This window comes from Oreochromis niloticus, linkage group LG19 (assembly GCF_001858045.2).
Source record: "Oreochromis niloticus isolate F11D_XX linkage group LG19, O_niloticus_UMD_NMBU, whole genome shotgun sequence".
NCBI lineage: Eukaryota > Metazoa > Chordata > Actinopteri > Cichliformes > Cichlidae > Oreochromis > Oreochromis niloticus.
In genome coordinates, this window is record NC_031983.2 from 18,543,398 (window position 1) to 18,570,383 (window position 26,986).

General features: G+C 39.9%; 1 protein-coding gene across 1 annotated transcript in view; it reads right to left on the minus strand.

The window, feature by feature from the left end:
- Positions 1-5,310: 5,310 nt before the first annotated feature.
- Positions 5,311-26,986, minus strand: part of LOC100693331 (DNA (cytosine-5)-methyltransferase 3A) — a 43,807-nt gene continuing 22,131 nt past the window's right edge. The window contains 18 exon segments of the mRNA XM_005477258.3: positions 5,311-5,485; positions 5,618-5,736; positions 7,754-7,823; positions 10,574-10,596; positions 10,598-10,660; positions 11,139-11,287; positions 11,451-11,541; positions 12,353-12,498; positions 12,828-12,912; positions 13,013-13,196; positions 16,780-16,892; positions 17,029-17,108; positions 18,302-18,346; positions 19,020-19,166; positions 19,328-19,484; positions 20,122-20,229; positions 20,479-20,637; positions 21,239-21,622. Coding sequence (XP_005477315.1) covers positions 5,344-5,485; positions 5,618-5,736; positions 7,754-7,823; positions 10,574-10,596; positions 10,598-10,660; positions 11,139-11,287; positions 11,451-11,541; positions 12,353-12,498; positions 12,828-12,912; positions 13,013-13,196; positions 16,780-16,892; positions 17,029-17,108; positions 18,302-18,346; positions 19,020-19,166; positions 19,328-19,484; positions 20,122-20,229; positions 20,479-20,637; positions 21,239-21,622 — 2,265 coding nt within the window. The 3' untranslated portion in view covers positions 5,311-5,343.

The following is a 26,986-nucleotide window of genomic DNA, read 5'->3' on the forward strand; positions in this document are numbered from 1 at the left end:
CATACTTTCTAATTTTAGCTGGTTGTGCATTTTCATAAATGGACGAAGTGGACTTAAATATTTGTCCATTGTGCTCATTAGCAACAATTATCAACCTTGGATGATGGACATGTATTTACATGCCACTAAGTGCCAGGTGACAACATGTTTTTGCAGACCCCTAATCTATGTCTCGAGGACCCCTGGTGGTCCCCGGACCACCGTTTGAGAGCCACTAATTTAGATGGTAGGGTCAACTTTTGGCTTAAACAATCTGCCCTGCCTTTTAACAGTTGTAACAGTTCAGGTTGCTGCTGGTGTGAAGGATATCTTCTTGGCACTCTTTGAGTCTTCTACTACAAACTGAGCTTAAACAGTCACACCCAACTTGAGTACTGTTGATGACCATGCCCAGCCCTTTGTGACCTCAAGTAGCTCGCTGTGTCGTGTCACGGCTCAAATCACCTCAAACTGGTTTCTTTAACATGATAATGAGCTCACTGTACTCAAACGGCATCCACAGTCAACAGATTTGGATGTGATGGATCAGGATATTTGTGTCATGGATGTGCAGCCAACAAATCTGCAACAACTGTGATGCTATCATGTCAATATGGAGCAAAATCTCAAATGAATATTTCTGGAATCTATGCCAGAATTAATGATTAAGACAGTTTTTAAGTCAAAAGAAGGTCTAATCCAGAACTAGTGCCTAATAAAGGTCCCGGTGAGTGTATCCAAGTAATAATCATAGAACACCAGACATAACATGTAATTTCAGCTGCCCATTTTCACATTAATATCAATGGCTTTCAAACTCATCTTATTGTTTGTCAATGGACAAATATTAACAATGGAAGACTAAAATGTGTTACGTGTCTTCAAGTGCTAGCAAATGAAGCAATGAAGCCATGTCTGGTTAATGAAAATCATTCATACTTTTGAATCACTTTGGCTGTCATGTCCAACAGCCTGTGCCTTACTTACTTGGACACCCTAAAAGTCTAAACACATCTATTGGTTTAACTGTAATGTGACACTGATATTATTTTAAAGTACCTTTGTCATTAATTAGCCACAGTCAGTTTCAGTTTTGGGCCAGATAATGGTCTAACTTTAAAAAAAAGGTGATGATACATATTTCACACTTAATGGTGGTGCTGAACATCTGAAATATATTTTCTTAGTGTAACATCAAGAGAAACATTTTACAAGATATCAATAAATTAAAAAAAAGAAGAAAGACTCATGGTGATTCTTTTTTTGCACAAAAACAATACATTTATTCAAGTGTTCTCCAGCACAAGTACATACGAAGCCTTTATCTTCTCTTTGAACACTAAACGTAAATATGGGGCAGAGAATGACTGCTACATTTGCTGTATGAACTGGTCTTGAGGAAAACCATACAGGCCATAAAACAGTTATGACAGAAAGAAAGTCACACAGAGCGTTAACAGTATCACTGAAGTATTGACCTGCTTTGACCAGTAAAATGAAATGCTGTTTCTGATTTTTTTTTTCTTCTTTTTTTTAAAAACAAAGAAACAAGTAAGCGTCAGTTCAAAACAACATTCGGAAAACAGACATGGAGAATATTGTGGCATGGAATGTAGGATTAAGAAGCAATGCGCATTAAGCATACATTATGCTACAGTAAAAGTTATTACCATTTTTTTTCTCACACAATTTTCCCACAGATAAGCACCGACTACAGCAATCTCTAGTCTAAAACAATATAGCAAACCTTTCATTATTTGTTATCCTTATTTTTTCAAGTACAAAGTTAAAATGCCTTTGTTAATATATTTATATGAGTGAAATAATAGTTATTTTTCATTACTACAAGGAACTTAAAACAGTCATTGTCAAGACATGTTTATTTGTCTTCCAATCAAATACATTTTTCTGGATTAGATAAAATGTTTAGCACCATCGGAAACGCCTACAATCCCTCTTTTTAAAGTCTTACAAAAAGAAACAGAAGTTTAAAAAAACACCACCGTGTAGGGCTGTGCAGTGAAGTTTAGACCGTCCATCTTAAAGCTGTCTTTAGGCCAATGTTAAGATCACAAAACATCCAATCTGGATTCACTTGAAACAAACAAATCAAAATGAAAAAAAAAAAAAAAAAAGCGGACTTGGAATCTCTCTACATCTAATGCTTGAAGCTTTGAATGAAATTTGTCAATGATTTTTATTTTCGACCTAAGATTTTCTTTCTATTTGATGATATATATTAGCAAAGAATTATATTTGTACATCTCATTTGTAATTAAAAAAAAGAAAAGAAAAAAATTGAAAACAGCAACCAGAAAACTCTATGTACAGAATGTACAACCATGAATGTGACGTTAGGTATTAAAGGTGGAGAGGGGGATAACATCTGATAAAATACAAAGCACGAGAGCTCATATTGAGCCACCATGCATGGACAAAAAGGATGGCAATAAGGTCACTTAAGAAATTAATTACATTAAGAAATTAAATTTCAAATCTTAAATATGATTTAGATAAGCGATAGCATCTGCTCTTATTCTTTACTCTTTGAGTGCTGACATCCGTGTCAAACACTGTGTCAGGCTTTTGTTTTGACAAACTGCAGCCTAAATCCTCTGTGTTTAGCTTAAGGATTACAATCAAGAGAATTTAGTTTGCGCGTGTAATCCATAATTTGGATCGGCGCTTACAATTTGCCAACATGACGACTAGAATTTATCAAGCAAATGGCAGCGGCCCTACTGTCCTTCACAGGGGACAAAATATTTTACAAAGCAGGAAACACAGCTCTTTGACGCTGCCTTACATTTTACAATCTTAATAGCAATAGACATTCCTTGAATTTACGTGGCAACATACTGTATCGCTGCTTCGAAACAGAGAACAATATGGATGATGGAAGGTGAGAAAAGGAGTTGGAGGTTACAAATGACAATCCATCTACTGTACACCGAGTCAAATAACATGGTTTCACATATAAAAAAAAAACAAAACATTCTTTCACTTCTATTGGCACAGCCCTACTGTATACAAAAAATATTACACGAGGATTGATCAGTTCACATCATTAAACTAAACGAAAAATAAACCAATTCACAAGAAATATTTTTTTTAAAAAAAGAAAAAGAAAGTGTACGTATAAAAGTGCTTGATAATGTTGATAAAACAGCACAAAATTGCTATAAAAAGGTAGAAGAACTCTGTGAAGCGGCACCATATTGTTGAGTATTTGCACCTGACAGTTATTCAGTTTAGAGAGGTGGAAGCCGAGGAGGAGAGTTACCCGGCCTGGTCGCTCTCCCTCCTTCACAGCGACCACGCTTACTAATAATTGTACAGTAATGTCATTGGCCATGATGAAACTAGAAAAAAGTAGCTCATCACAGACTTCGATCTTAAGTTTTTTCTTTTGAATGACAGAAAACATCATCTCCCATGTGGCTAGCTTCACTTTCTGTTTGTGCAGATCCAGACAGTGAGCCTGAGTGTAGCAAGGCTGAGAGATTAAAAGAGCACCAGTACAAACTTGTGTAATAACTGTAAAAACGCAGAAAAGAGTATAAGCTCTATTTTGCAGTCAAACGTCGGTCAACCGAACGGCTCACAACATTTTTTTTTTTTCGTTAAATGTAAAAACGTCAAACAAAAGTTAATCCAGCAACAGGTTAAAGCGCTCCGTATTGTCTAAAAATGCATTGCCACATGGGCTATGATGTTTCATATCATCTTGGAGCACCATGGTATTGTAACCATATTACAGTAGTACCTTTATTACCTTCAGTTGTGTATAGAAACTGTAAACAAAGAGGTATATGTGATCTGGTGTTTTGGATTCTCAGAGACACAGCTCTCTTGACACTGAAGGAAACATCCCTGTGAGGCTCAGTAGCTGGAAGCATGGCTGCACTGCAGGTGGGAGTCTCGCAGTACGCTCACACAGCAGAAACATTTCACATATCTTGAAAAAAATATCCTACTTCCTGTCTTTCTGATGTTTCCCAATGTATTCCTATCCCTCTCTCTTACAAGACTTATTTAGCACTCTTCTGTCTTCGTGTCTTGAGAAGAAAGCATAGTCTCAAGTATAGCTTGCACAAACAAATAAACAATACTTGATAACACTGCAGCGGCTCTACTGTAAAATGATATATAAAATTAAATAGAATTGCAATTCAAATACAAGAAATAATGTGAAATCTATATCAATGTTTCGCTTACAAATTATACCAGAGTATAATTTGAGGATCAAGGCTCTTGTTTCTAGTCACAACATACAGTTGTGGTTCCTAAATTATGAGGTGCCATAAGGGACATTATTACTGAAATGCTCTCACACACACTACTGAAATTTTATCTCTCACATACGCTACTGAAACGCACTCACACACACTACTGAAACACTCTCACACACACTACTGAAAACCAAGGCATTTCAGCTGAATAGGAAGGCGTTTCAGCTGGATAGGGCAGTGTTGCCAAATCCTCAGTAAGGAAAGCCGCTATTAGCTGTCCTAAAAGTCGCTAGAAGTCGCTAAATGATGTCATTGCCTAATTTGCATAATTGGTCATGCTTATGTAATTGTAACCTATGTTGTAGGAGAGAGCAATATCATTGTGGAAGAGACATAAAGTGAGTAAAAAAACACCCTAAATGCATTTAGAATATATTTAGAACTACAAATTAAATTCTTTGAGCAATTATTGTTTTTTTTTAATGTCACAATTCTAACCCTCCTCCTTTATCCGGGCTTGGTACCGGCAAAAGTGACCCAAAAGAGGCACTCTGGCGGAGTTACACACACACACACACACACAAAAAGTGTGTGTGCGTGTTTAAGTAGTTTTAAACCTTGTGATTTGCAAAAAGTAAGAGTAAAAGAAGAACTGACTGCGTTACAGTCAGGGTGGGAGCAGCTGCTTTGCTAATGCGCGATTCATTTGCAGTTTGGATGCGTAGGGGTCAGCATCTCCTGCTCTGACAGCAGCTGGGGGCGACTGCTGCGTGAGGACGATCTGCTGCCTGTGAGCGCTTTGGCGTGGGCGAAGTGCCCACAGCATCACCCGCTGCTTGTTGAGACTAAGAGCGATATGTGCTTTCACGTCAAAAAGTGGTCATAAGTCTTCCTAATAACACCAGCAAAAGTCGCCAGTTTTGTCACTAGTCGTTTTTTAGAAAAAAAAGTCGCAAAGGGGGTCTGAAAACTTGCTAAATATAGCGACAAAGTTGCTAAGTTGGCAACACTGCAACACCTTCCTGTTCAGCTGAAATGCCTTGGTTTTCAGTAGTGTGTGTGAGAGCATTTCAGTAATAATGCCCCTTACGGCACCTCATACTAAATGGTTCTGAGCTAATTTTCTGACTGCTCAGTCACAGGCAAAGTAATCTTTGAGTGGTGCAAACAGGTGGCGGATAACCGGGACGCTCCATGATCTGCCCAGCAGCCTCTGCCTCGCCAGTCGGCTCATGTTGGATACGTCCGTATAGTGGACTGGAAAACCAAAGACCCTGATGCGAGCAACCATCCACACCACACGTGCAACCAGCGAGCAGACAGGGGAAGACAAAGGAAGAAAATTTTGAAATTCTGACCTCTGAAAAAAAGCCTACACAGTAGTTGAAATCATTATGTTTACATACCTCTCCATCTCAGTGCACCACAGTATGTCTTCCTTCTCATTCATGTAGACTGGGAAGTGTTGGTCCTTTCCCTGCTTGATGGAATTAGACCTGGTAGTGATAGTCCTCACCTTGCCAAACTGGAGGACAATTTAAAAAAAAATTAGTTTGTGCCATTTTTATGTCCTTGCTGCGTAACATACTTACAAAACCTGAGATACCTTTTCTAAAATGTTCAGGTTATCGTGATCAGATGATTTGGTAAACATGAGGTTCCCGTGTGAAGACCTGTCCCTGGATCTTGGTCCCAGAGTTTTGAGTCTTCAGCTTTGTATATTTGATCTTTATTTCATGATTCTGTATTGGTTTTAGTCCTCTGTTTTTTGTGTTCTGGTTTCTTGGTTTTAGGCTGGTTTAAGAATCCCTGGTTATTCCCGCCTCTCGTTTCCTTTTCTGGCCCAGTCTTGTTTCCATGTTTGTTTACCTCCCTCATGGTTGTGTCTTCTTTCGTTAAAGTTTTGTTTCCTAGTTTTTTGGACATGGAGTACTTTGTTCTTTGTTGAAGTTTAAGCTCTGCAATAAAGTTGTCTTTTAGTTTAAACTTCGTTTCTGAGTCATGTCAAGGCTGATTTTTTTGGGATGAATTGAATTTGAAACTATTACATCTAGCTGCCACATGGAGCCACCAGTGTGCAGAGTTTTACAACCTGAATCAAATGAACCGTATTACAAAATCCAAACATGTCCCACAGTGGAAATTTGCATTTATCTTTTATATTGGTCTTATTCTGATTTTAGTGTTTATTTGTGAGTGTAAATTTTATTTGCACGATTTTATTCTGGTTGTATTGCATGTTTTTTTCTGTATACGTTATACTTTATTAATCCTCTGTAAGAAAATTACTCCCTGCATTTAACCCATTCATTCAGTGAAGCAGTGGGCAGCCAATCCAGCGCCCGGGGAGCAGTGTGTAGGGAAGGTACCTTGCTCAGGGGTACCTCAGGGTAGCCATTCGGTGGATTTGAACCCCCGACCTCCCGATCATGTTTTAATCCACTGTGGACTGGCTGGGCATGGGACAAATTAGCTGATAGCAGTCACCTCCTGAGGCATAGGTGTGTCCAAAGGCGGCCTATCAGCTGTTTAAAGGACCTATTAAAAGGAAGCTAGCTGAGCACTGGAAGGAGAGAGGCCCCAGATATGGAGAGGAACGCATGAAGGCCAGCTGGTAAAGAGGGACCCGCTGCCTGATCATGGGGGTGCGACACCTCATCTGGAGACAGTCTGGTCAGCGTGACGTGGCGACCCAGTCCCAGCAGCAGGAATGGCGACAGTAGGAGACAATGTGTGTGATTGACAGCGCCGAGGTATACCTCTGGCTGCATTTGTGAGTAGTGTCTCCACCGTTGTGCAGCCGTGTTGAGAGACGGTCGCCATGGCTATAAGCAAGGCCAGCTTCCGGGACGATGGTTCTGGCCCCTGTTTGTTTACTTACAGGGCGATGACGCAAGGGGAGCCGTGGTGGCATCGAGCAACAGACTCCAGTGCAGAATTCGAGCCGGACAGGGATGTGAAGGGCTAAGTAAAGGGACGAGAGGGGGATAGAAGGCTTCTCCTCGTCTTCCTGGGACGAGGCTCACATGGACTCCGCTCTGGAACAGGGATTTCTGCCCTGCTTGTGACACACCTAACAAACATTCGTCCTTGGCTGTGGGACAGTTACATTGTGGGACGGGGTTTGATTTTAGAGCGCATAGAACATTGCGTTTTATAAGGGTTTTTTTATATTGGGTTTGTTTATTCCTGGGAATTTTAGTACCTTGACAACATTTTATTGCTTATGGCTTTTAGAATTGTTTGTCATTCTTGCTTCCTGGCCTGGGAATAAACCGTTTCTCATCAGACCTGCTTCACCTTTGTGCCCTGGGTTTCTGACTCGCTTGCTCCCCCCTTGCATCTAAAGAACCGTCCTCTAGTATGACATTCTGGCACGCCAGCTTTACTGTCTACAAACACACACCATCAACTCGGATATTCTACTGTATTTTAATTGAATGAATCAGATTCATCACTGAGATTACAGCTGCCAGACTCATGAGTTTTTGTGTGCACCGGTGAGCGAGCACGATGTGTATTGAAAGAAATGCTGCAAGTACCTTGGCTGTTCTGCCATGTTCTAAACAGTCCTGGAGTTCCAGCCTATCAGTGCACATGGCAGTCAAAGGCCTGAAAGAGAGAATGAACAATTTACACTTTAGCACGTTATTTAAATCTAACATGCATTTAATTTTTTTCCTGTTCTCTATGTACACTTACAATAGTGGATGCTAATAAAATTAAGCATGGACTAAGGTTCAAACAATTACATAACAGGTCAGGGTATGGTGACGCGGTTGTCAGCACTGACACCTCAAAGCAAGAAGGATGTGGGTTTGAGTTCACCAGCTGGCCGCCACGGACCTTTCTAGATAGACACGGGCTGTGGGAGACACTGGTGATTCTAAATTGTTAATAGGTGTGAATGGTGTCCGTGTCTCTGTGTTAGGCCCTGCAATATACTGACAACTTGTCCATACTGACTCCAGCCCAACCACCACCCTGAATTAGATGAGTGGAAGAAAACAGATGGATGGAGTGAGTGTATGTACAAATAACCCTGGGGAGTGCAAATCTTTGACATTGCTATGTCAAAGACTCTTTCCCTGCAGACTGCTACAAAATGTAACAGTCAAAAGCAGTCAATTTTGTCATTACTAGGTGTGCAATAAAGCTCATGCTACATTCCTCTGATAACTGTACCTTTTTTCTAAGGCCTCCCCTACAACCTTGCATTTAATGCCACATTGCTACAAACTCTGAGTAACTGTCTTTAGTCTACAGAAATGCAGACTTGTGAAACTGTGGATAATGTCTAGCAGAGAGCTCTTCATGCACTTCATAATGTCACAGTGGAATAGCCTAAGTCTCTGAGTCTGTAAATGTAGACATTGGGATTGAGCCAAGGGAGGAACTGGGGCCCAGAAAAAGATATCAAATTATTATTTTGAACTGTGAATCATGCAAAGCTACACTAATAGAGTCCAAGAATAAAAAATATGGAGCTGGAGGTAGTAAAAGGTCCCATTTACAAATGTGAAAGTAGGGCATAATAGACTGAATTGGATCTGCTATACTACAAGTCTCTACTTCATCGGCCTTTATCTGCAATTTTAAACAAGAAAAAAAAAATCTGTGCCGGAAGTATGAAATTACTTCTAATCTAGCCACTGAAATCAGTTTCAGTCCATGCCAGAATGGCACTTCATTTTGATTCATTGATTTTGGAGATAATCTAATCTAATTTGCTGTTCCATGCTTTGAATGCAGTATTATAATGTTTCGTCGGAGAGAAAACAGAAGATAATCTGCCAGGACAAGAATAGTTTTCTTTTTTAAAAAAAGGAAAAAAGAAGCCAAATCAATTGGGTATGTATGAGTCACTATCACTCTCTTATCTATAGTCATAGTAAAAAAGAAAGTATGCTCCTTGAAATTCTGTTTTCCCATAAACTCTTTAGCAGGTCTTAAAATATGATACATAAAACCTCAAAGGACCTACAAAACATGACATACCACACTTGTGACTATCTATTTAACAAGCAAAAATCAGAAGCAGTGAGTGAGAAACTAAGGCCACACTTCTTCTTCCACACTGCTTCAACAGGAATTAAGAGAATAAGTAGCAACCAGGTGCTGCTAATCAAGTTCACTCGATTAATTGATCAACAGCAAGCAAGCACCTCTAAAATACAAAAGGTTTAAGCAGTTTGTTCATCAGGAACATTCCCATGTGTGTTAACACAATGCCAAAGAGGAAAAACATCAGCAATTATTTTTAAAAATCAACTGCTGCTGCTCTTCACTCTGAGAAGCTATTTCCAAATAGTGTGAGGTCTCTCATTCTGCAGTGAGAAATATTATTCACGATCAGAAAACATTCAAGACAGCTGCCAATCTCAGCAGTGGCCGACCATGCAATGCTCCGAGAAATTACAAAAAAATAAGAGCTACGTCTCAGCCTCAACAGGCCTCAATTAGATAGTTAAATGCTACAGTTCAAGACGGTACAATTCAAAACACACTGAACAAATATGGCTTACTTGGAAGGGTTGTCAGGAGACATCCTCTTCTCTCTAAAAAGAATATTGCAGCATGGCTTAGATTTGCAAAGATGCATCTGAGCAAACCACAAGACTTCTGGAACAATGTCCTTTGGACAGATGAGACCAAAGTGGACATGTGTGGCTATAATGCACAAAACCAAACACAGCACATCAGCACAAACACCTCATACTAACTGTCAGCACGGTGGTGGAGGGGTGATGGTTTGGGCTTGTTTTGCAGCCACAGGACCTTGGCATCTTGAAGTCATTGAGTCTTTGTATACCAAAGATTTCTAAAGCGAAATTTGAGGCCATCTGTTTAACAACTGAAGCTTGGCCAAAATGATGTCATGCAACATGACAATAATCCCAAGCACAGCAGCAAATCTGAAACAGAATAACTAAAAAAGGAAACAGCTGAAATAAACTATACCACATAAATTTACCATAAAAATGCCTGCAAATCTCAATGAACTGGAGGAAGTTCCTCCACAGCAACATGAGAGATGGATAAAGTCATGCAGAAAACAAAAACTTTAAATTATGGCACCTAAAAGTTATAATGAATCACAGGGTGTGATTAGTTTTTCACACACTACTTTTTCTTTTTGGCTTACTTTAAAAAAAAAATAACAACATAGTGTAACATGTCCTGTGTTGTTGTTCATTCTGGTTTGTTTTTGCCTAATTTTCAGACTTGATAAGGACTAAAGAATTTAGGTTTTACTTCGTTTTAACATGACCGTATAATGTATAATTTTACATATGCAGTCCCTTTATAGTGTTACTTTTTTTGTTAAATACTACTTCTTCTCTCACCATTCATACACCAACCTGTTCATGCCAGGAAGGTTACCCCCAGAAGTAACGGGCACGGTGGGCAGCTGACACTTCCTTGGCATCGATCATCACTGGGTTACACTGAAAACAGAGGCGAGGAACAACAAGCACCAATCAGGAAGCAACAAAGGTAAAAAGCTTGTGATTGCATACAGAATAATAAAAGTGTAATCGCACAACAACAACAATTTCATTATATAGCACAATGTTAATATAACAGAAAAGAGTCCAAATTAAACTTCCAAGTTGTCAGTTTCCTCAGTGGCCAGTCATTTAAAAAAAGAGAGTATTTTATTCCAACAGCTAATGAGGGCTTCACCTAACAGATAACCAGAAACACTATCTAGGAGTAGATTGCAGCGCATTAAAGATGGCATATTAAACTGTTGAATGAAGATCAAGAGGTCAGAGCTCCATTCTCATAATTTTTGCCTAAAGATAATGAATTATTGCCACAAGAGGGCATTCAAAACCCAACAATACCCACTTCACCAGCGGCACATCATACAGCTACAGCCTACAGCAGGTAAAGATTACAGGTATCAGTAAAGAAATTAACCTCTAAAAAGCGAGATATGTCCCTCTTGTCACTGACGCCCATAGCAACCACATTTTCAAAGAGCCAGAAGAAAGGCCTGTCTTCTCCCTGCTTCGGCCGAGCCTCATGGAGCAGTCGGTAAAACTCAAAGAACAGGCGTCCGGTGCCCTCTGTGAGATAGAAAGAGGTATTAAACAAGGTGCTGAAGCAAAGCAAAAGACATAAACTCCTTATATTCTAGTGATTTATTTAGCCCATTGACTTTATATATGAATGAATTTCCCAACTAATACATTAGCAAAGCAAAAGAGCAGTGGACTCATTTAAACTTACCATAAAGACCCTTCCTTGCAGGATTGACTATTGAGAGGTCATTGCATGGGCTTCCACCTATAACTAGATCAAAAGGACCCCACTCGTTTATCTGTATAGAGAAAAGAGTCAGAGTCAGGATTAGGGTTATGAACTGAACCAGCAAACTCCTAGTGAGTAGTAAATACTAATAAAACAAGCTATACGGATGGTAGAGCTTGAATGTTTTATAATGTCTTTATTGTCTTCTAGTCTCCACTGTTGATTTTAATATGACAAGGTAAAGTGTCAAAGAAAACCATGGTCTCACTGTCGGTCATTTGTACATCTGGTAAACAACCATAATGTTAAGCCTTAAAAATATCCACATTTTCTGTTTAGAAGAGTCTGCATTTAATTCTTTCTGGTTTTTCCACAATAGAAAATGATATCTAATGCTACTTAGTACAATTTGTAATCAGATATAGCCATCTGCAAGTTTGGCGTCTCTTTTTAGTAACTTATTGAATATATGCCTTTTAAACACTAAAAATAATATCTGTGTGTTAAAACAGTTCCTATATTTGTTATGACCAGTCTTTGTAACTGCTGCAGGTCTGGGATCTGTGTGGCAATATGTCCAAAACCCGAGTGGATACATTTCAGTTTCTGTGACTTTAGATTCACCTTTAATGCATTTGTATTATTATAACTTGGTATAAACAAAAGAAGTAGTCTGAGGCATGTATGTACATGCAGCGCATGTATGTGCGTGAAAGCATGAGGAGGACCTAGATTAGGTCACCAGGTAATGTCACAAAGTATACATTTTTCCTTTGATTTCAGTGGTCTGAAATACTTTTTGCATGGGACATTATAGGAAAAATGTAAAGCATAAAACAAAGCAAAAAAGGCACTCAGACACAACAGGAAGATAAACTCACATGTTTGCGCGTGATGTTCCGCACGTCTCCAACGTACATGATACGACCCTCATGCCGGACGATACCCACAGTGATGGAGTCTTCACACACTTCAGAAGCTACGTAGCGACCCACTTGGATGCCAAGTTCTTTGAGCACCAGCAGTCCTGCCCAGGGTGTAGTAAAGATTTTTTTTTTTTAAAAAGAAAAGAAGGAGGCAGTCTAAAAAAATCTGTCCACTTAAATGATCTGATCTGAAGAACTGGAGCTATCCCTAATAAATAAATCCTATGATGACTAACACAAAAAATGAACATTCAGTTCAATTCTTCCCAATAGCAGTAACGCTAGTTACTATAGTTATAGTATAGCTAGTTATATATGGTATGAAATTTCTCATGTGCAGTGACTGATACATGGCAACGTTCCGACTAATAAAGGAAGAAAATAAATCCATCTCATTTTTGATAACACAAACTGGGGAACATTGTCTAACCTGTGGCTATGCCATCAAATAGCGACAGGACACGAATGGGCTTCCTCTTCTCCGCCATGACTGGGGGGTAAAGCTTTGGTGGATCCTGAAATTATTGGCAGAGGGGGCAACAGTGAGACACAAAGGAGACAGACTCCTCAGTCAGATGGTGATTGAGATTTATGGCCTAAAGGTCAATTACTTACAAAATCTTGATCGTGATTATTTGCAAAGAAGCGCTGGAGACGGCTGGGCCAATCGCTACGACGCTCCAGCAGACCAAACACACTCTTCTGACCGCACATGTAGCAGTTCCATGGGTCTTCTTTGATGGCAGCGTGGGCGGCTCCTTGACCAACAAGAAGGTCCACGCACTCCACACAGAAGCACCTGCGCCAAGGATAAGGACATTTACTTCTAAAATGATAGCTAACCCTACCTATAAAAAGCAGTCACAGTGTTAAGTACAGTAAGCGACTAAGTGACTAAATGTGATAGACTGCATTTTCCATTAGAAGACCAAAATAAAATATTAACTGTTTAAAATGGTCTTGATCTGAGAATAGAAATGCAGGAAATCTAACGTGCAAGTGAAAACACTTCTGCATGTTTGATGGGGCTCACCCAGGTTGTATAAAAGGCCCCAAAGTTCATAGGATAATTCTATTTGAATTATTATACAGGTGTTTGTAAGTTTATATACGAGTTTATATACTGTTCATTTAGCATTTAACCTGTTAGTTTGAGCCAGCCCACTGTCAGGTGATGTCATACAGTTAGGAAGGTGGGCAGTTTTAGTGTCGGATGAGCAGTGTTGTACCGATGGGGGTGCACTGATTCCTGTGGGATATGATGTGTGTGTGAATGGTAAGTGAGTATTAACCTGTGTTGCATGTTGCTTTATTTGTGTTGATACTGTGATATATTTACCATTTAGGAGCTAATGTAGTTCATAGTTGGAGCGGTATAGGCCACGCACGCAATGCGTGAGTTCAGCCTCATTTCACATGCTAATTGATGTCAGTTACTTCATCCTGGTTTGGCTTTAGTTTGCCACATGTACGATCCTCAATGTTTCTAACGTAATTCCTGTGTTACCAGAGCTTCCCTGTATGGTATATGTGGTGCTCGTGATTCTTTAATTTAAAATACGGAGTTTATAGCGGACAATTTGTTAAGAGCACCGCTAAAATGCGGGTTGTAGTTCAACCAGAAGTATCATGCTCCCACTTCCCCATCGCAATAAAAGCATAAAAGCATTACGGCGGATCATAATGGAGGAGCCTTTATTTTGTACAACTACTGGAAGTAGTTCCTCTGTACTGACGTTAACTTAACCTCGCAGTAATGCTATTTAGTTGGCATAGTGTAAGCAGTAGAAGTGTACTACATTGCTCTGCTCATTTAAAGGATAGATTTATGTAGAGATACACCTTTTTGTGTTTAGCATTACTGCCTTACAGTACTGTGCTCCTTTCTTTATGTATGGTTATGTTAACTATATCTGGATATGTCACTTATCTCTTCACCTTATTTATCACTTATTTGTATTATGTACTTCTTTTGTAGAAAATCACACACACACACATGATTACAGCCACGGGAATTGAGCTGTGAAGGAAATAAACTTCCTCAAACCAAACCTTAAGCTTTTTTTTTCCCATGCTCTGGGAGAATTGGCCTTAAGTGGTGTTCTGGCTGACACACCAGGGTGACCGTAGTGCTATGGAGTGAATCAGTGCCATAACCGTGTCTATCCCTGATACCTCCACTACACAGGTTATTTGCATTTTTAGGAAAAATCGTTTAAAAAAACTCAACAAATAAGTCTATTAAGTCTTTCGTTAGTGCCAGTAGGACTGTAAGGAGAAATGTTTGGTCTAGCAGTAATGGTTTAACTAGAAGAGGAACGGGAAGTTGTGACTGAAAGAGCCCCCCACACACAGAAGACAGAGTGGTACAATGCTTCTGTTGAAAATTTGATTGCCAGGGTAATTATTAGCCAAAAGCAAAGCCAGATGCATCTGGCATAGTTTATTACCAGATTAGAAAGGAATACAGAGGATGGTTCATAAAAGATGAAATATCCACTGAGCAGCAGTTCTCTGGGTAAAAATGCCTTGTTGATATCAGAGGTCCAAGGAGAACTGCTTCACACTAATAGGAAACCAACCGTTACTCAAATAACCACTTGTTACAACCAAGGTATGCCGAAGAGCGTCTTTCAACATGCGACACTTAAAACCTTGAAGGTTAATGGGTTGGAGTGGTAGAAGACCACACCGCGTGCCACTTCTGTCAGCTAAGAACAGGAAACTGACGCTCACCAAAATGGGAAAGTAGATGACAGGAGAACTGTTGCCTGGTCTGATAAGTCTCGATTTCTTCTGCTACGTTCAGATGGTAAGGTCAGAATTTGGTCTTAACACTACAGCCAGTTTGAATACTCTTGCTGACCTCATCCACCCCCTTTATGATCATAGTGTACCCATCTTCTGATGTACCTTGATATAAAGCACAAATAATCTCAAAATTGCGTCTTCAACATCTTCACTGTACTCACATGGCCTCCAAAGTCACCAGCTATCAGTGTGTGTTTTATGACAGACAAATGTTGCCCTGGAGTCACCTGCTGTAATAAGAACAACCACAAAGGTGGTTTGAATACTTCATCAAGTAGGCAAGATACAATTCCAAATATTTACAGGCTGAGATCAAAAACAAAATCAACCAATGAGTACCAAGGACTCGTATGAGGGGGTTTGCTGACCGTCATGATCGTAGGAGAATATCTGTGTCCTTTAAATATAATTATACATGACTGACATGTCTCTCCTCTCTATATCAGTTTATCAGTCATAGGTCAAGAAAAGGTGCACAGTTTCATTATCACTCTTTGTTTTATATTTAAAAGGTCTAGATAAAAAGGTTTTTATGGGGTTTGTGGGTTTTGAGAAGCAGCAAGTTATCGTCAACAATGTCATCCAAATGTCAAGCGCCACCATCCAAAAATAGCATTGTTTCTGATCAGTCCAGCATGCCTCTGACAAAGCTCAATCTGTTCTCAATGGTATTTTTCTAGACTTCAGTCTAACTGTGTGAGAACACCAGTCTGTTTCTTTATATTTAACAATGCCCTATTCAACAGAAATACAGTGCAACCACACTTTATAAAATATTTGCTATCAGCAAGTTCTCCACTGGACCGCCACGACGTTGCCTTACATCACTGCTATGAGATTAGTGACCCATCACAAAGCCTTTATTGTGCATCCAATATGAGCAGTAAAAGCACAATCCTGCTATCTGTGCTGGAAAAACAACTGTAAATTTAGAGGCACAAGAAGTACATGTTAACCACTGTCCTATTCAAAAATAAAAAATATTGCTGTTATTTGCTACACAGCTTCACAATGTTCTTCATTAAGCAATAATTTTATGAGTATTTTTTATGACAAAGAGATTTGAGAACACGTCGACTGGCTGAACATCCTGTAATAAATATGTGAAGAAAGCATTTGAGAAGTTTGCAAAGATTGCAAGGTTTTTTAAAGACCCTTTCATACTCTACTAACAGTAGATTTAGGTTATGGAAGGTCAGTTATTTTTAGTTTCTTGTTCTTAGCTCACAGGAGTGCCACTTGGTGTGGTCTTCTGCTGCTGTAGGCTTCTAATGCTTCAAGGTTTGACGTGTTGCAAATTTAGAGATGCTCTTCTACATACCTCGGTTGTAATGAGCAGTTATTTCAGTTACTGTTGCCTTCCTGTCAACTTTGCACCAAGAAAATCCCTCATAGCTATGGTTTTAAAAATCCAACTGTTGTCTCAACCACTTAGCATATCAAAACTATAAAAAAAAAGCTGTGCTCAGGTCAGGTAATGTGTAGCTGTATATGTAGACTAAATCTAGTTCTACCAGACTCCATGCACATCCATGTAATTATAACACAGGCTCTCATGATAGAAACCTTACCGACAACAATTGTTGTTCCCACACATGAGCACCTCTCGTCCCCCGCAGCAGATAGTGCAGTATGACTGGTAGCCATCGTCGTCGTATTGATAAGCACATTCTAGGAAGCAGTTCTGCAAAAAATATCCAAAATATACTCTAAGGCACGTGGTCACATCAGTTGCTGCTTAAAATATGTGTTGTTTATTAGGAAATTTGCTGTGACTTTTAATAACACCCTAGTTGAGTCCAAGTCTAAGCCTTGCTTACCTTGCAACTCTGACACATTCCTCCAGCAAAAAGAGGGTGCTCAAGGCTAACATTCAGACTTCCACAGGAGATACAGATGTCTGCAGTAAGAGAAACACCATGTTAGCATTTAACAGGCAGAGCTCTGAGAGGAGTGAGCACCCAGAACTCACACCTCTGTGAAACAATTTGAATATGAGATACAGTTGTGGTCAGAAGTTTCCATACGCTCATCATGGGACACGAAGGGTAATTTGTACTTTTAATGATTTCCTGTTATTTTTCCAGAGTGAGATGATTGCACAGCATACATCTTTGCACAAGTTTGACTTTATTTTGGATTTTCTCTTATCTAAACAGGGTCAGAAGTATACACACACTCACTTAAATATTTGAATAACTGGTGCTGAAGGTTCTGCAATGTCTTTTAACTTGACAAGGCCTGTTAGCTTCTCATTAGTGATCATGACTGGTAGTTTCTCTTTGCCAGCATAAAAAAAAGGAGAGGCAACAACAGCAAGAAGCATGTTTAGAGTAGTAAAGGTGAGTGTTTCAATCTAGAAACACTTCGCTGTCCAGCTGTCAGGTAATTGTCAAGCATGGTGGTAGCGTCACCCAATCCTTTAACTTCACCTCAAATCAACAGCTGGTTGAAACTTTGATATAATTGGATGTCCCAGCATGGCAACAATCCCAAATACACATTAAAACTGATTTTAAAATGAATAAAGCAGGTTAAAATTAAGCTTCTGGAATGGCCTTTCCAAGGCTTCAACCTGAACCTTATTGAAAATTTGTGTACTATGTTTAAAAGATGGGTCCGTGCCAGAAAACCAACAAATTTAAATTAATTCTGTCAATACCAGCTAGAAGACCAGTCAGATATACAGCCATAATTATTCCAGAAGCTTGCTGATGGCTCAGAAGGGTTGAGCTGCAACTTGCTAAGAGAGATTGAATGAGATGTTAGTGGGGGTGTATGTATATGTTTGAGCCCCAAATTATTATTCATGACCATAAGAGTGTGTAAACATCTGACCACAACTGTAGGTCTAGATCTAGTTAGTTTGGCTAGCAGGCTATGACAAAACAAACAAAGCTGCTAATAAGGTAGATGAAATAACAGAAAACCCATTTCCTCATTTTTACTCATTGTTATTTTGTGAACACAGATGCATGCATTTCATCAGCTTTGCCCGTCAACAACAGGTACAAATAAGAGGTGTGTCGGTGCCTCCCGAGAGGCCCTTCGGGGTTGCTACAAGCAAGAGCACACAGAGAATGTTTCACTTACCCTCTAAGCTGCGGCACTTTTGTCTCACTTCATAAACAAGTCGCTCTGACACAGAGAAATGAAGGGTAAAGGAATCTGTGTTAGTTCCTTCATTCTTTTTAGAAGTAAATTCAGAAAAATTTAGGAAAATATAAATAAAACTAAAATTTAAGATGGTATCATGCAAATAAAACTTCTTCACCAAACATGTCAGAAACCACTTAAAGTATCAGTCATCATGATAATGCCCGACAGCGCAAATGCTTTCATGAGAGTTAAAGAAATAATGTAACTAACAGACTTTTTGATGGGTCAGTCAAAATACAGATTTGGTTATGTTATTGTTGGACTTTCCTCTGTTTTCTTTGTATTACTATAGGATCTTTATTTCACATTATAAAGCACCTTAAGGCAACTGTTGTTGTGATTTGACACTATATAAATAAAACTGAATTGAATTACACTTCTTTTCTTCTTTTGTCATTTGGAAGAGACAATAGACGGAAGATGAGTTATACTTGTAATAAAGACAGGGCACCGTCTTTCTAGATAGCATCTACTTATTGTCTTTCGAGCAACCTGAATCTTTTCGCCTTCTCACATCACTCGCTAATGGATCTTTTGTCCATACCTTACCTCCCAGACCACTATAGTGATGTAAAATACCGCCGCAACCTCCCCAAGGAGCCGGACACAGAGTTCATGACTCCAATATAAGCCAATAAATGAGGCACCTTACCTCGTGTTCTCTCATCAATGATGTCCTTGACCTTAGGTTTCTCTGCTGTGCTTTTGCGAGGCTTTTTGGCTGGAGGAGGTGTATAGGCTGCTGCTTCTGGCTCTACCCATATTTCAGGATAAACTTCTTTGTATGGGTTACGCTCCTCTGGGGTGCACAACAGAAGCAACAATTGATATTGCAGCAAATGTTACGGATGTTTTTAATTACCAAGTGTATAGAATACATCTGCTATGCCATTAGATATAGCAATTTTTAACTCTTCCAGATGGGTCATAAAAAGGGTTAAAATAGTGATGTCATCTTACCTTCTGGTGGCTCCAAGCCTTTGGGTCCAGTGGGCTGAAATCCTGTCATAGCCCACTCAATCATCTGCTTGTTTAACATTTCCACGGATTTTGAGGTCTCTGTCTCATCACTGTCAGGGCAGGCCATGAAGGCTTTTCCTGCCCGGCTGCTAGCCACCTACAAACACATTCAAAATGTTTTTCACCAAAAATGTATTCTTATTCTATGATATTTACAGTAAAGATCCTTTAGTCCCATTCAGTTTAATACTATGCCTAAAATGGGTGGATAATTTGAGAGGGCTCTGCCTGCGGGGCGTCTTGGATAATTTTGCTCTTGAATTTCTCATTGAGAGCACTTATTTTGAAATTACTTCTTTTCTTTTTTTTGCATTTGGCTCTCCAAATTATGGTAATTGCAGGAACGTTTCTGCAATTTTCATAAAGCTTCTTAAAGACCCTCTTCCTGAAAGACTGGGGAACATGGAGTAAAGTTACTTCTTATTCTATATCTGCAAAAAGACACACACATTTTTGAATGAAACAAACAATTCGTGGCCTTTCTAAAGAACCATTGCAGCTGCTTCAACCCTGCTTCAAGTCTTTATGCTATGCCAAGCTAAGTGTCAGTAGGCCTTGGTTTAATAGCACAGCAGATATTGAAATCTTTACATGAAAGACTGAAAACATGTCATAAAAATGTAAACTGTTACTTTACACATGTGAAAAATATGAATATCACACACATTCCCTGCGTAAGTTTAAAGGTTTAACTACAACGAAAGCTGTGCCCTAAAATTTGCTCTCATGCTCACCTGTAAGACTTCGTAGATGGCTTTCCTGTACATGGGCTGCTTGTTGTAAGTTGGTTGGTGAAAGGCATTGTTAAAGGAACTTAAAGGCAATAGTTTCTCTACACAAACCTGTGAAAATACACATAAAAATAAATGATTATTTACACCGCGTGTTTAAAGGAATCGTGTTGAGGTAAAAAAACTTTCCGGACATTGAGTTTTCTGTTTGTATTCTAAAGGATCATCTGGCTGAGTAAATAAAACCAATAAGCTCATTATAAAGTCTGTGGCTGTCACTATAAACAGACGTCTGTTTTGCTTGAAGAAGAAAAAAAAAATGACCTAACAGCAATATTAATGTTGGCTCTAAAGACTCACCACTGAGAATTTTCCATCTCCAAACCACATGACCCATCTGGTTCCCTCAGCAGCTCTGCTACGTCCCGTCATCCACCAGGATACGATGCGGCCTGGCCACCAAGAGAATCCTCGGAGCTTCCCCCAAACCAGCTCGCCGATGCCAAAACCACGACCGTCCTGCAGCCAAAATAAAAGACAAATCATCTCCTCTGCTTTGACTTGTGGGCAGAGTTGTGAAACCTTTTTTCAACAGCCTGTCTAGGGATATTTTTTACTTTTGGGATGGTTAGATCGCTTAGATAAAAAAGTTTATATGAAAACGGTGACTGTAGCAACATCACAAATCACTTTTTTTTTTTCTGAGAAAGCTAAACTCACTATCCCATAAAATATCTTAACAAGGCCAGGGATTTTTATGTGGGAGAAAACTATGAAAAAAGTATGGCTTATGAAAATAGGCTGAATATTTGGCAAATTAAGTAATTGATTTACACATATCTACTCTAAACAACCGTTAAATTAGTGCATATTTAAAAACCTGTCATTTATTTGAATGCTTCGTTTGCCCTTTAAAGTTTGCAGATTTCAAAATCAGAATTCTTAATAATCCCAGAGGAAATTATGTAAATATCTGAAATGAATACATTCCCAGAATGTGACCGACTACCTTGCATGATAAAGATGAACCCTCACCGTCAACTGGATCCTTTATCCAGTACAGACATCCGGTTAGCTTACAACCAGGCACGAGTCAGTGGGAAAAACAAAATGATCTTACCTCATACTCAGACTCAGTGTCTGGAGACTTGGGGGATGTCTTGTCTTCTCCTTCGATGGCGACAGGCTCAGGGGTCGTGGCCACAGTGGGGGAAGCTGGGTCAGTAGGCTGTTGCTGCTGTTGCTGCTGCTGAGGTGGCTGCTGATGTTGCAGTTGTTGCTGTTGCTGTGGCAGCACCAGCGGCGATTGCTGTTGATACTGAGGCTGTGACTGAGACTTAGTGTGCGGCTGCGGCTGCAGCTGCTGCTGCTGCGGCTGCTGCTGCTGCTTTGAAGGCTGTGGGTGTTTGATTATTGAGACCTCTTCATTCCGGGTCTCTGTTTCATTATCCTCGTGATCCTTCATCGCGTTCATTGCTGACATCTGTTTGGCCTTTTTCTCTGCCTGAAACAAAGCCAAGTGATAACAGAGATGAGGACATGATGCGTGCAGTCACTGAGTTTAAGTAAGTTTAAGCTAGATATCAAGATATCAGGAATTTACACTATTAGAGGATTTAAAAAAATATAATTTACAAAAAAATATGTATAAATGTGACCAAATCAGACTTATGTATATTAATACAAACAGCTGAAGAATAACTGTGAAAAAAGAAGAAAAAGAAGCCACTTGTGATGAAGCTAACCAGTAAGAGCACAAAGCTACACTTTCTGGATTTTCCATTTGAGGCTGGCTCCAATAGCAACTCAATAACCATACCCTCACATGTTAAAACATGGTTTTGGTATTTATAGAAAAATCCATACCAGCTGTGCAGGATCTGATTTGTTTACACCTCCGTTTTAAATATTATTAAGCCTTAAAATTAGGGACGTGGCCAGTGCGACTCACAGGTGGACGCAGCTGTAACAGCTAGCTATGTTCCAGACTTCACCTGCATCTCTCATTTTGTGTCTTTTCATGCAACTGTGTGACAAATACTGACTTGCTGTGCAAATAATTGTACCTTTTCAAGAATTCTGTGGACCAGTTTTGGTGAGTGATACTTTATTTATAGCAGCCGTCTTTTTCAGCATGTTAGCACTAGCTAATAACTTAACTAATACCCCACCAACTTGTCAAGATATATAATGAAGCACAGGAAACCCAGGAATCCAAGGTACGTGCAAAAAAAAATGAGCAATCTAATGATGAAACATTAAGATTGCAAATATTTGCTGTCTTAACTTCATTGACTACAATATTCCTCAAAACTCTCTGAAAAATCTAGATTTTTTGAACCAAATCCTCATATAGCAAACCTCTTGGCTATGAGAGCAGAAACCCCCACGCTTTGAAGCCAAACATGGGTGTGCGACCCTTTAGCCTGATAACACTGTGTGGTTTGTGTTTGATCGACAACCTACTGAAGTGTTAAACTGAAGCTTAATCATTTACCAACGTCCTTTAAGTGAGTATTTATCTATTTGCAACATTCCTAAACCACAATAATAGGCACAGTTTGACATTTTCAAGTTAAAAAATTAATTGAAAATAAACAAAGGTAGATAAATGATGTGTCACCTGTGCCTCACTTCTAGGCTGAGCTACTGTAATTCGTTATAATCAGGTTGCTTTAAAAACTCATTGAAAAGCCTTGATCCTGAACGCTGCAGCGGGGATGGACCATACTGTAGTGCAATTCGTCCTGATCGATGATTGGTCAAAAGTCTAGAGTGGAAGAAGGAGAAAGAAGGGGACTTCTGATTGGTCAAAAGTTTAGAGCGAAAGAAGGGGAGAGCGAGAGTGTAGACGGATTAGAAAGATAGACCATATTTCTCCAAAATTTAGCTTCACATAGTTGACTGCCTGTTAAATTCAGAATTGAATTACAGGCAGAAGTCCCGCCGTATCTTAAAAATCCTCTTGTAGCTTATCGTAACAGAACATATTGTTCTCAGACTGCAGGCTTACTTGTGATTCCTAGATGCTTGGAGAGACAGAAACCCTCACGATTTTTAAGATTAGGCTAAAAACTTTCGTTTTTGATAAAGCTTATTGCAAGGTATGGATCAGGTGACCCTGAACCCTTCTTTAGTAATGCTGCAACAGGCTTAGGCTGCTAGGGGGTCTTCCTGTTGCTCATTCAGTCTCTTTTCACTACCTGTATTTATACATCACTAAATCACATTTAATCTTTATTAATGATTAAATATTTCTCCCATCGTGTATCTTTTGTCCTGTCTTCCTCCCGTCATGCCCAACCGGTCGCAGCAGATGGCTGCCCCTCCCTGATCCTGCTTCTGCTAAAGGTTTCCTCATGTTAAAAGAGTGTATTTCCTTCCTACTGTCACAAAGTGCTTGGTTATAGGCGGTGGTGTGATGGGTTTTTTTGGGGGGGGGGGTTCTTACTAACCTCAAGGAAATATAGAAGCAATATTTCAAAGAGGTAAAAAATATGTAAAAGTGCCAGCAAGTTCTATGGACACTGTTTTTTTACTCGCAAGGGTAACAATTTGTTACGCAGCCCAGTCTTCCATAAATCTGGTCATGCATGAAATGTTTCCCTCAGATATAGATATAGCCGTACAGAGGCTGACGGATTTGAAGCCATTTAGCTATAGAACATAAGAGGTACGCCTCATTTCTGCTGTGTAAATGCAGAATGGGAGCCTCTGCAAACACGTCTTTATCTCCGTGTGTGAGACCTGTTCATCAGCAACACCGTATACAATAACTCTATAGTGTACAGACCTGCAGTGTAGCGTTCACTTGGTTTGTGGTACCTGACACTGAACCGCTAGGTCGATCAGAGAGGACGAGACACAGCCGGGACTTAAGCCTCTCACAGTAAATCCCCAACAGCTGCACTCATTCTGATGTCTCTCTCTCTCTCTCTCTCTCAAACACACACCCAGTAGAACTGTACAGCTAACACGTGCTAACTTTCTTCTTCCTTTCTTTCTTTTCCTTTGTCACACACAGAATATATGCAGTACCATATGTAAACACGTGCTGGTCATACTATAGGCTCCACGTGAGAGCAGTGCTGCACAGCTGTGCTTACTTTTGCTCAAGTGTTTCTCAGGTTCTCATATCTCACTCAGAGGCTCTGTGGGAAGAGGAGAAAAAAAAAGTCAAACAGCAGAGAGGCTGAGAGAGAGTATAGCACAACGCTCCGTCCTCTCCCCCAGTGTGACTAGTAAACAATAGCGCCTTTAAGGGGAGGTAGTGCCGAGCATGGGGAGGGGTGTCGGCGCAGAAGAGTAGAAACATGTGCTCTTCAATCAAGAGGCTCTGCTGTGGTTTATAAATATCTGTACTGTAGTGCGGGATGGATGGTTCAAAGCCCTCGGCCATATGTGTTAGGCCTCTTGGCTCCAGTACAAGAACACTGAAGTTAGTGTTCGAGAGCCCTGCGTGAATGTGCGGTTCCAGTTGGTAAACTGCAAAAACTACCAAATGCCAGTTAAGCTGATATAGTTTGTGGTGGAATAATCTGTGTTGTTATGGGCAAGTGAGGAGGGCAGTTGCTGGTGTAGGTGTGACGAAATGAGCTGACTTAAGAGTAACTGGAAGGGAGGTTTAATGAATTAAACTGGCACTGAGTTTCTTCATATTTGTTGACTGGTAATTGCAGGTATACAGAGTTATCTGTAAAAGCCAATGAAGCACCTTTTTCCTGCATTCTTTTTTGTGTTTTTAGGACTCGGCTGTCTCCATGACTCCTTCTCCTCGTAGCCAATGAGAAAGTGACGCTGAAAATGCCAGTGGGGGGAGGAGAGAAAGTACAGTGGCTATAAGAACCAGATATTTGTCTTGCCCCCTTTTGGGGGCCTCACAGTGTGTGTGCAGCTCCACCAGCAAGACAGGCCCTCAGAGTCTAAAGGGGAAAATACGAAAGGAGGTAGCAGAGACACAATGCGGTCTTTATCACTTACACACGCCTGCCCGTCACTGACAGCTTAGAAATACCAGATACCAGAAATACCATATATCCGCTGTCACGCTGTGCTGAACAACAATACCAAAAATGACAGCAGACATATTGTAGTTGTAAAAACACAGCAAAATAAATGTGCTGAAAACAACTACACAATCCCCCTCCCCCCACCCTCCAAAAAACTATGTTAAATGTTAAAAAGTATCATGCAAGACTAAGCTTCCAGTGATTGCGGACTTTGTTATGAGCAGAGAGAAAACAGAAGCTCTGCAGGCCCCTGGCAGACTGTGGAGACATGTTGGGCGCACAATAAGGGATAATCGGACTTAGAGGCTATGCTGCATGATACCCTGAGGGCTCAAGGGGTGACAGAGTGCACTGCAACGGAGGAAGAAAAAAAAGAGAAGTGATATTGGTCTCTGGGGTGTGCAGATGATACTTTACTATCAAATCTGGCAGCACTTGTTAACAAAAAGGTCACTTTTACTGCATAGCTGCAGTCAGCAACTGTCTATTATATGGTTATTAACTTTACAAGTTATAGACTTCTCAGTATTTACGGGTCAAAGACTTAAAAGTGCAGTTGCTGAGATGAAATGGCACTGTGCATGTTAAAAATAATATGATCCAGCTACAAAGACAAAATCAAATCTGATAACAGAGAGAAGCGTGTTAAAACTTCAAGAAAAAATGCCGTTTAGTCAAAGCAATCAGGTATCCTAAACATTAGATGAAATACACTGTCACAAAAATTACACTGAGCCTTTGAAACAACACAAAAGAGTGTGACCTTTGAATGCAGTAGTCTGTCATGCGCAACAGGCAGGGGAGGCACAGCGGGGACTCATTTGTGTGACTGTGTGATGGATAATGCAGTGAGATGTCTTTTCAGTGCAAAGACCTAAGCTTATCTGCTGAGCAGAACTGCAGCGAAATAATAAAAACTAAAGCCACAACAGGTGTAGTTAACTCCAAATGGAGAATAATCTGATCCTAAGCTTTGAAAAAGCTTTTAGCATGGAAATACTTTGCAAAAATGCACAAATGTCATGTTTAGTGGCTACTGCTTTCATTAGGCTGATTTTAGCACTGATCCCCCACAACATGAGTGTCCTTGGAAGAGGGGGGGCGGGGGGTCACATCACCCAAAAAATACATTTTAAAAAAGGCCATCTGTTTCCCATTGTATTACATCCTTTTAAGAGATAATTAGGAATTTTACAGAGCTACACATGAATACATAAATCAAGTTCTCCTTTAATCCACAACTGGAGTTGTTAAAAAAAAAAAACCCAACGAGGCTCTAAAGACACTTAAAATATTTCTAAGTGATTGAGTTTTTACAGTAATCTATGTTAGGAGTCAAACAGAACAAAGTGCACAAAGATAGGAAGCAAAGGGCTATGAGGCCTACACAACAACTTCACTTCACCCTTTTTCTAGGTGCATGTTATGTAAGGTGAAGGATACCGGCACCGAGGAAATACAAAACAAACATTTTTTTTAAGTTAAATATACTTCACCTCTAAAAACAATGCTATTCTGACATTTCTAGCTGCTGCTCTGAAGCAGGAAATAGTTTGAGCAAGCATTCAACCCACGGGAAAAAGTTTTTTTCATGGCAAGCAACTTTTTCCCAAACACGGCTAAAGCTCCCTGCTCCCTCTTCCTTTTTAAAGAGACGTTTCCCTTTAAGCCGTGCAGAGCAGATGGTCCACAACAATTCTCGTGGAAATACCTGAAGTCAGCATATTCCCCTCGCTGTAAGCAGGCTAATCAGACATGCACACTATCCCCCTGTGTTATCAAACAAACAATGCAGTGCACATACCCATACACGCCAGCGTGCAACCCTCATAATCCAGTGTGGGGCTGAAGTTTTTTTT